Source organism: Drosophila sulfurigaster, chromosome 2L, assembly GCF_023558435.1.
Source record: "Drosophila sulfurigaster albostrigata strain 15112-1811.04 chromosome 2L, ASM2355843v2, whole genome shotgun sequence".
Classification (NCBI taxonomy): domain Eukaryota; kingdom Metazoa; phylum Arthropoda; class Insecta; order Diptera; family Drosophilidae; genus Drosophila; species Drosophila sulfurigaster.
This window is the reverse complement of record NC_084881.1, coordinates 2,497,501-2,508,700: the sequence shown is the minus strand read 5'-3', so window position 1 is coordinate 2,508,700 and position 11,200 is coordinate 2,497,501. Positions and strand designations below refer to the sequence as shown.

Below are 11,200 nucleotides of genomic sequence, written 5' to 3'. Positions count from 1 at the left end.
GGTTATAGCGAGAAAATTAGAAAATAGGATATTTACCATTGCCGATAAAGAACCTAACTCTATGAAGTTGCTATCAATTTATTGACAAAATTTTTATTAATGTGGTTTAATTTAAATATGGTTAAAAGTTATATATCGAATCAGCTTCTTCCAATAGCAGAAGAAGGCATCTCGGACCCCATCAATTATATATAATCTTTATCAAGTTTGTTTCTAATTTTTGTCACACCCACAAACGCCCCAGCAAATTGACAAAAATCAAAACGTAAATGTAATTTTGAAAACAGCTGCTTTGGCAATTTGGTATATTTCGTATTCTATTGTCTATTTTAAATATAATTATTCCAAATACAGCATTTAGTACATACATTCATTTTATGTATGTAAATATTGTATATAGGCGTGGCAAAAATTTTAAACAAATATAAAAAAGATGGCAACAAAAATGTATAGCTCTATCTCTTATTTATTGTCTCTGAAATCTAGGACTAGGACAGACAGACAGAAGGACATGGCTAGATCGTCTCGGCTGTTAACGCTGATCAAGAATATATATATTTGATAGGGTCGGAGACGCCCCCTTATGCCTGTTACATACATACCGGCACAAAGTTATAATACCCTTTTACGTTATGGTACGTTATCTGATTGCGATCAGATAAAAATTGTGGTTATTAAAGAAATACTTTTGTATGGGCAAAACCACCTACTTACTAGGGGTCTTAGTTGCTTTGGTCGACAATCTGGTATATGGTATATTTTGAATCGATATAACAAATATACCGTTTTTGGTATATTTTGAAAAAAATACCGCAATATTTTGCTTTTATTCAAAATGGGTAGCGGGTATCTCACTTTCTTACTTGTTAATTTTTTTTTTTTTATTTTCCATTTTTTTGCCTCTATTTACTCTTCCGATATGAGTGCCGAATAATAGGTTGCCTTTTTTTTGGAAAACTGTTATTTGATATTCACTTACATTCCAGTATCGGGAGTATCGATATTCTTAAAAATTGTTTGTGCTGGGAACTGTGGAACGAAATGATCCCGCAAAATTTTTGCACGAAAAAAAAACGATTTCGCGCATCTGAGAACAGCGCTTAACTATAATAACATTGTCGTGAAATTTCGCCCATATGTAGTTAACAGTCTTGTCAACTAGCTCGAAATGTTTATTCCGCGAAGTTTGAATTCAACTTTACTCCTTACATATTCATTAATACTTACAGTAGTATACACAATAATACACGAATATCAACGTCGTTCACTTATTCAATATGTGGACAAAATTACGCTGGATGCATGGTACATGATAGTCGATCATAGCACGTTTGCGTTAATTAAAAAAATTTAAATTCATTGATAACATTTCTCAATCAAATGTAAATTATCAGTTAAAAATAACAAATTAAGTGAATTCCCAAATCGCATTTAATATATAAATGAAATGTATTAAAATTTGTTATCATTTAATGAAAGCACTTCAAAAAAAGACCTCTTTATCGATTATAATTCTGTTTATAAGGTGGTTCTCAACGTTGTCGACTAACATTATCATAGAAATAGTCTTCGCAATGAGAACCGTAACTCTTTGTCTTTTGGTGCTCGCATCGGCCATCAGCCTGTACGGAGTGGTAGAGGTTAGTCTTTTCTATTTCCATTAGAAACAAAAAAACGAAATATTTTTAACTATTATATTTTAGGCAACGCCTTCAAAATCCGACCGCTCTCTGACTGACAATGGCTTTGTCAATTTCCTTCGTGCTGTTTTGACCACAGTGCGCGGTGTGAACTGTACAGTCAATGAAGTCGGCGAGATTTTGGTGGCAACAAGCAAATATATTGATGACATCGGTGGATGCAGCACCGATGTACCAAAGGATATTGCAAAAAATTATTAAGTCATGCAACCAAATAGTTACAATCTGCGATGACATCATACATCTTAATAGTCAGCTCTGCAGTGATGAAGAAGGCTCAAGTGTCACTTCTACAAAGTGCTTCGTTAATCTTTTCAGTGCAACTGTGAAACTTACTCGCAAAATTCACGATACCTTGGAGTTAATTGCTAAACTTCCTTCAGATACGGAGTCCTGTTTTGTCGATGCTACCAATGAAATTGAAGATAGCTACAATAATTTCTTGCCAAACATTAATGAATGTTTCAATGCATAACTTGTATAGCTAGAAAACATCACAATAAATATACTATGCGCAAATAATTCGAACCTGTAACACAATATTTTAAAATAGGATGTACATCTTCTTCGCTAGATTTTAAACCACATTCGCAAATGAATTTGTAAGAAACAATTAGATTTAAGACTATGTCCTATGTGTATATATATATATATTTTACATTTTTGAGGTCATTTCAAAATTAAGTTATCTTCTAATACTACTGTATTAAGAAAAAACTCCATTCAATAATGATTCAATTTATTAAGCTCTATTCAAAGCACACATTTCTTTTTATACCCGCTATATAGTACATAGGGTAGAAGGGTATTATAACTTTGTGTCGGCAGGAAATGTATGTAACAGGTAGAAGGAGGCATCTCCGACCCTATAAAGTATGTATATTCTTGATCAGCATCAACAGCCGAGACGATCTAGCCATGTCCGTCTGTCCGTATGAAACACTGGATATCAGAGACTATAAGAGATAGAGCTATCATTTTTTTCGACAGCATTTGTTATGTTTGCACGCAGATCAAGTTTGTTTCAAATTTTTGCCACGCCAACTTCCGCCCCCGCAAACCAATAAAATAGAATGACAATCGTAATATTAAAGCTACAGTATACAATAATAACAATAGTAGTTGTGATTTCTGAAAATACAATAATTACTATATGCAGTTCTATAATGCAAGTGTTTACACCAAAGTCAAATCACATGAACAGCTGTTTAGGGGTGCAAAAGTAAACAAACTCAGGCAGAAAGAAGAATATTAAAGACAATTGAAATTATATATACTGAGGGTATTCAAAAATTTCATACAAATGTAATTTATTATTCATTAATTTATTCTAATTATTTGCGTTTTGGATCGTAATAAGCAAATCGCTCTAGAATGCGGTCAAATTGATTGCGTTGTCGATTTTCTTTAAACATCTTTGTCCGTATGCACCTAGATCTCTGAGACTATTTAGAGCTAGAATTTTTTCACTTTGTTATGTTTGCACGATGTTTGTTTCAGCAAATCAAAAAATCGAGTAACAAGCGTAATTTTAAAGCTAGAGTTGCGAATTTTGGCATATAGTATAATTACTACAGTATTTATGATTCCTGAAATGGTTGCGATCAGATAAAATTGTGGAAGTTGTTAAAGAAATACTTTTGTATGGGCAAAACGCCTACTTACTAGGATCTTAGTTGCTTTGGCCGACAATCTGGTACATTGTGCCGTCTATGGTATATTTTGAATGGTCTCAATACAAATTTTAGAGTGACCGTTTTAGTATTTTTAGTAATCTTAGCATAAAAATAATACAATAAAAAATGGGTAGTATCTCACAGTCGAGCAGAATCAACTCATTGCCTATATTTTCGCATGACCGATAATCAACTCCCTAAGGTCATATTACTGAAACTGGTAGCAACATTTTTTGATTTTAATTTTCATATTTAGTCTTCAACTCCACAATATTAGTTTATTCTATTTCGCACGACGAGAAAATGATTCTGACGCTTTCTTTTTATTTTTTTAAATTCTAGATGCTTCTCTTCTCTTTTCCGATATGCAAAACTGCTGATTTGATATCCAATTACATTCCAGTATCTATGTTATATGCTTCAAAATTTGCAAAAATTTTGCAAGACGGTTTTGTTTATATGGAGTTGCGCTTAAAGAGAGAATAACTTGTTTAATTTCCTAAGAGTATCATTTAGTCAAACAATTAAAAAATTATTATTTTAAATAATTTGATATTATTAAATATTTATTCAACTTAATTAAAGTTAGACCAATTTTCATATTGTAATCATGATATGATTATCGACGATATATGTATGTACAATATTCTGGCATATACATAGATACTGTGAATACACTAAATAATCTACATATTTGTAAGTTAGCATCAACAATTTTAAATAAAATCGTTTGGTTTGCAATTTCATATAATTTCTTGAGAGTTCAATTGCCAAGAATATTATTACCATTACTTTTACTAAAGTAAACATATTTAAAATTCAAGTCGTTGCTTTTTCTTTAAATTTATATATCGTCAGATCTTAGAGTGATTACGCATTACAATTTTCATACATTTATTCACTAAACTAATTGTTACTGGCATGGATTTCATTGTAGGAATAACAATTAATTACCTCAAAATCCGGAATAGCTATCAAGTAATTGAAATATTGATCTAATTGATAATAACAGCTAAAATGCAGGTAGATTTACACAACATTGTGTCGTAGATTTACAATTATCTTATCACAAATAAATATTCAATGCTTCTGTTCATTTTCGGGCTGTGTCGATTACAATTTCTTATGACTTAAATATTTAAAATAATTTATTTAAAATTAGTGCTTTAGATTTAACAACAATTTTTAAATACGTCAGATGAAAGCTTATACAATTTTGATTTACTTGCATTTTTTACTTCTTTGTTTTTATTTTTTAAATTAGGAAATTATCACAAATTGTTTTGTATCATGTTTTCGTCAATTATAGTACTATATATTAGTTTTCTTTTGATTTTATATTTGTCTTGTCAAGAATTTGTTGATGAAGCCTAAGCTTTAGACTCTAGTTGCAAAAGCCTTTACCAGTGATCCATATCTCGAATACGCTCCACAGGTGGGTTACTGCAATGAATATAACTGTCATTGAAACGAGCAGAAGGTTAAAATGGTTATTTCATTCTTACGGCAACATTCTCGCCAAAGTATGTTTATGCAAGGGCGAAATTTGTGCTGCAGCCGAAGCAATACTGGACCCAGAGTCCTGGGACAAAGTGCGTTGCATGTGATGCATAGGATGCTCAACAATGTGACCTCCGCCCACAAATTGCAGCTGTTGTTGATGATGATGTTGGTGCTGGTGCTGGTGTTGGTGTGGATGTTGGTGTTGGTGTGGCAATGCGGCGTGATGCGTAGGCTGCTGGGAGTGTGTTAAGTGCTGAGCGCGTCGGAAGGGATGTCGCCAGGGACTTTTGGGTGCATCGCCTTGGAATGCCTTGTTTTCGACGCCATTACTTGAAACGCCAGCAGGACTTCCCCGCCGAGGAGCTGTGGCCTGCATATCACGTGCTTTGGAACTGAGACGTCGCAGTATGCGGGAGCCAAGGCCGGGAGGATCCTCCAACCCACGACTATTACGCGGCTTGCGGTAGCGCACGTCGCTTGACTCCTCTAAGATAACATGGCGGTCATATGGAGTGCCATAGTAAACTTCCAAAACGGTGGAGAAAGTGTGTGGCCAGACCAAGTCAATAATTGAGATCAACACGCCAGCAATGAAGCATAGGATTCCTGAAACCCAAACAAAGTTTTAGTTGTAAATGTCAAGTAACAGATGCCCTGTTTTTCACTAACCTGCAACAAGGACGAGCCAGTAACACCAGCCGAACCTAAACTCCAGGCGTCCTCCTTCCAGGAATATGCACAGCGGCCGCTGAGGCAGTAGGCAATGATATCCCACTGCTGTGCATACCAACAGGGCACCTGTCAGAGCCTTGAGGTAGGCGCCATATCGGGGCACTGCCAACAGCAAAAGATTCATCAGCAGCCACGACGCCAACGATGCCCACAACATAATGCTAGCAAAGTAGCCCGCTGCCCGATATTGTCCGCCCCATGAGAAACCCTCTCGTCCCAAACTGAAGTACTCGGCCACAGTAAGAATCGGAAATGGTAATCCCCGTTGCAAGGCCAGGCGATAATTGGCACTCATATCGTTGGCGCCCTCCCATGTAAAGCGCTCATTATAATCAATATCTGGGGAAGTCCAATTGCCGATTGGTATGGCTGCAAAAGAAGAAGATGTAATGCTTAATTACTCTAGCGATTTTAAATTCAAACTGGAAAACACGATTTGAACCGCAAAACTGTTAATTTCACAGAAACTAAATAAAAATATATATTGTAATATAATTGTATACACAAATTTTAAAATTGATTATCTTTTATTTCAATTTGAATTACAGGAGTAGCAGTAGCAACAAGTTTTCTCGAGTTTTGTCAACAAGTTTTGTATATAGCAAACCAACTGATACAGTCTCTGCGGACTAGGTATTTATACCGTGATACAGACGGAGATAATCACATCACATCAGCTGTGGACGCTTATCAAAAGAATACTGAAGAAGATTTGAATGTGTAAAATGATATAACTTTGTGCCTGCATGAAATGTATATATATATCAGGCAGTACGAGTCATATCTGAACCCATAAAGTATATATATTCTTGATCAGTGACAACAACAAAAAATGATATAATTAAATGTTAGTCTGTCCGAATGAGAAATGAAATAGAGATATAATTTTTATACCCGCTACCCATAAAGTATTTTCATTTTGAGCCTGCAGGAAATATATGTAACAGGCAGAAGGAAGCATCTCTTCTTAATCAGCCATCTCCATCTGTCCGTCTGTCTGTCTGTCTGTCCGTATGACACACTGGATCTCGGAGACTATAAGAATAAAGCTATAATTTGTTATTTAGCACGCAGATCCAGTTTGTTTAAAAGTTTTACCACGAGCACATCCGCTTTCGAAAATCGAAAAAATAGAATAACAAGCGTAATTTTGATGCTAGAGCTGTGTTTACCAATAGAGTTATAACAACAATATTTATGTTTACGAATTTTGTAGAAGTTATTAAGCATAATGAGCAGGTCTTAGCTTCTATGGTATATTTCAAATTTATATGGTATATTTCATTTTGAAAATGAGTAGCGGGTATCTCACATTCGAGCACACTCTACCTCTACTTGTTTTCATATTTTGTGATTATGCCGCACAGTTTTCAATAATTCTACAAACATAAACGACTAAAGTGTTACAAATAATCTGAATACAAACAAAAAATTAACAGCAAATGATTAATGATGTCCATAAACAAATGCTTTTAGAATTAAAAGTAAACATCGTGCAGAGAACAACGCTTGTATAGCGCGTAGGGTGGGCGATGAAATAAGTGATTTTTGAAAGGCAAATTGAAAATTAGGCAAACATCAAAAGCGAAACAGTATCATAACGAATGGTGACTAAAATTTCCTATAAACTAGCAGAGATTCATTAGTCAGTTGATGAATCATCGCAATGCGCAAAGATTTTTACTAATTCCGATTTCGAATCAATATAAAGAAAGAGAGTCGCAAATGTGGAATCTTTTGAGCAAGTTGTTTCATTGCTTGTGCGGCGCACCCAGTGTTTGAATTATGCTAATTTTACAGAAATACCACTAAAAATACTACGACAAGCGATCAAACCATATGTGCGAGGGGAGCACTGTTAGTTGTTTAAAAGGTTAAAAAAAACTAAAATAAATATTCAGTAAGTGGCTAAGCGGTTAGAACTCTTTCCCATATAAATTTGTAGATATAAATTATATTTCAAGATCGCGAATTTGAACTAACTATCGTCAACTTTTGAAACTGGACAAAAGTGGTTGCCTACAAAACCGGAAAATATTGTCGAATGTGCAACAACGTTACGCACTGTGGTATTGATTAGAGTTGTCGTTGTTGCTGTAGTCGTTAATGTCGATGCTGCACTTTTGAGCCGCTCACTCTACTTGGCTTGGAGTAACACTTGCAGTTGCAGTTGGTTGCCTTAGTAATATTATGTAACTTTAGCTCAATCGCGCCATTGACAATGAATTGCAAGTGCGAATAATATAACCGTGCATAATGAACTGCAGTGAGCATACTGACTGAATATCGCGCATACGCAGCTTGGCCGTCATTTTCACGATGCAACAGCTGCAACTATAGTATTTCCGTCTCTGACAGGAAGTAATTTTAAAGTGGCGTTTATAACTGCCAAGGTTGCAAATCAAGTTTGTTTTTGCTGTGGCTAAAAGTGAAGGCACTGCAAAGCTGCCAATTTACACTGTTCGTTTTTGCGCCAAGGTAATAACAAGGGTTTTCAAATGAACCGTTGAATAAATGATTCGTGAGTGCATATCTAGGGTCTGTAGCATTCAAATAATTCTAAGTAGTGTTATAGATACCAATAGATTTAATGGGCATTTCATATTCATAGTTACCCTATATAGAGTTTCTCACTTTTTTGAACGATATTAGCTACACTAATCATTACACTACTACTATTATTACTACATACAAAGCTTACCTTTCTCCGGCTCCCAATAAATTAGGAGTATTGGTTGTAGAAAAAAACACTGCAACTATACTCTCAAATTTGGCTGATTGAACTATCAACGGCCATCCCAAATGGTAAATTCTAGGGACTGCTAGGAAATAGCGCATTCTGAAACATTCCCATTTAATGACATAACAAGTAAAAAAGCTACAGTCGAGTGTACTCGACTGTGAGATACCCGCTACCCATTTTGAATAAAAGAAATATATTTTGCGGTATTTTTCTCAAAATATACCGATTATACTGCATAAATATTAAAATGCCAAATTTACCATTTGGTATATCGATATAGTACAGCATTCAAAATCAAAGCAACTAAGACGCCTAGTAAGTGGGCTTTTTACCCATACAAAATTATTTCTTTAATAACTTCGACAATTTTTATCTGATCGCAACCAGCAATCAGCAATCATAACTACTATAGTAATTATTGTATGTACCAAAATTTGTAAACCTAGCTTTAAAATTACGCTTGTTATTCGATTTTTTTGATTTGCGGGGGCGGAAGGAGGCGTGGCAAAAATTTGAAACAAAATTGATCTGCGTGCAAACATAACAAATGTTGTCGAAAAAAATTATAGCTCTATCTCTTATAGTCTCTGAGATCTAGGTGTTCATACGGACGGACGGACAGACACACAGACACACAGACGGACAGACGGACATGGCTAGATCGTCTTGGCTTTTGAATATATATACTTTATAGGGTCGGAGATGTCTCCTTCTACCTGTTACATACATTTCCTGCCGGCACAAAGTTATAATACCCTTCTGCCCTATGGGTAGCGGGTATAAAAAAGTAAGTATGAAAACTGCTTGCTTTTGGGATAAGAAACTACATCGAAATAAGTATTGTCTGACTCTACTCCCAAGACTCCCCTACCATAATATCGTTTCACTGTTTTGCTTTAATAGAAAATACATAAGGATAGAAGCAAAATATACAGTCACAATATTAAAATAAACAATATTAAAATATGTTATATCTGGTATAAAGACATACAAAATACACTATAAAATACAAATAACACATGCATGTTTTCTACATCTGGTTTATACAATTGTTTTGAATAACTTCTACGAATAAGAAATATATTTGATCAATCGATTAATTAATTATTATTAATAAATGAATGATTTTAATTAATCGCGTGAGTCAACTAGGTATAAAGCTAGCAACGAAACCTGTCGACACTGGGATAGAATCTTCAGCCCACATTGTTGCAGGTAAGATAGAAAGTCTCAGGGATACATATCCTAAGTTTAATAAAATCGTAGGCATCAATCTGACAAAAATTCTTGTTTTCGTACAAGAAAATAGGGAATGCAGTCCTTTGGGTTGATTACCCAATGATTCACAAGCTCATCTTAAATTAAATATTTCAATCAAATATCCTCAACCAATTTTTATAGTTTCCAATTTTCCCAACTGTATAACAGGCTCAAGGAGGCATCTCCCATAAAGTATATTTAGGGCCAACAGCCGAGACGTTATAACCATGTCCGTCTGTCCGTCCGTCTGACACCTTCTCAGAGACTATAAGAGATAGAGATATATTTTTTTACAACAGCACTTGTTATTTTTATATGTTTAAGTTTCAGTATTTATGACTTTTGAAAATTCGATGCGATCAGATAAAAATTGTATAACTTTATGTTACGTATATCAGAATAATACTTTGCGTATTTATTCTTTATTATACTATTTAAATAATTTAAAAGTCATAGTTAACATCCTTACTTTAATAATCATTATTGTGACTGATTTCATATTGTTTTAAAACACTAAAATGTTCACTTGACATATCAACGATCGAATTAAAATACTAAAACTATGTCATTGTCACTCAACGTATCGTACGCTGCTCCTCATTGCTCTTTAGTAACAACTCCCACAATCTAACACACACATACAAATACGGTTAGCAATGTTATAACAATGCCAAATGCCTCAAAGTGATTTGAAATAAATAAGCAACACTCTTGACAGTATCAATTTTGTTGCTTCTACCTAAAGGGACGTGAATGAAAATCCAAAAACCAATATGATAACTGACATAATCGTCGGACAGGTGGTTTACTAGATTTCCACATTTGGCTTTCCATTATATTGAATATCATCAGACAACTGAGAGTATGTGCAAAGTGCTTATTAGAACATTTGTGGATTTTGTAATATTAGTATTGAAAAAGTGATGCAAATTTACATAGCTAATACTGCATAATATAACAATAAATACAAAATTTGTTGTGTTTTAAAAATGTACTGATCAGGATCAATTTTGCTGCAAAATACTTTTAAACCACTCTTTAATATCTTGAAGCATACGATTCCCTACTATGTTGAATATACGTCCATCTACATACATAATTCAACTTAATTTAACTCTAACACATGCTTGATATATCTAACATAAAACAGATAAATATTTTAAAAGAGTGTTCATACGTCACTTATCTAAAACTGTTTATACTAAGGTATTTTTTTGTTTTGATATGTAAGTTAAAAGTAACAAATATTGCAGTCTGATAGGTTGACTTATTATTCGGTCTAGCGTATGGGCAGGATCATTCCTTGTTGCTTTCCCGACTGGATGACATTTCAATTGATTTACTGCGGCAGCTCTAACAACCATTTCACCTTTTCAATTGTATCGCTGAATGTTTGTACATTTGAGTGCTTGAATCAATGAATGAACAAACGAGTGACTGACGGACTGAATAAGTGAGAGAGTGCGCGAAGCACACAACCCAATACTAGACTGAGCATGAGCTCATATACAAGCACATACACATATGTTACGTACAAACACAGTTGAAAAGGCAACGCGTTAGCAGTCACTTGGCGAATATTTCCG

General features: G+C 34.4%; 2 protein-coding genes across 3 annotated transcripts in view; one reads left to right on the top strand and one right to left on the bottom strand.

The window, feature by feature from the left end:
* Nucleotides 1-4,698: 4,698 nt before the first annotated feature.
* Nucleotides 4,699-11,200, bottom strand: part of LOC133850774 (dual oxidase maturation factor 1) — a 13,560-nt gene continuing 7,058 nt past the window's right edge. For both annotated transcript variants that reach the window (XM_062286961.1, XM_062286962.1), the window contains exons 5-7: nt 5,549-5,980; nt 4,882-5,485; nt 4,699-4,819 (exon numbers count right to left, since the gene is read on the bottom strand). In XM_062286961.1, coding sequence (XP_062142945.1) covers nt 4,777-4,819; nt 4,882-5,485; nt 5,549-5,980 — 1,079 coding nt within the window. In that variant the 3' untranslated portion in view covers nt 4,699-4,776. The remainder of the gene's footprint in view (nt 4,820-4,881; nt 5,486-5,548; nt 5,981-11,200) is intronic.
* Nucleotides 9,639-11,200, top strand: part of LOC133850772 (ATP-dependent RNA helicase vasa) — a 95,090-nt gene continuing 93,528 nt past the window's right edge. The window contains exon 1 of the mRNA XM_062286959.1: nt 9,639-9,643. The gene's annotated coding sequence lies outside the window, so the exon portion shown is untranslated. The remainder of the gene's footprint in view (nt 9,644-11,200) is intronic.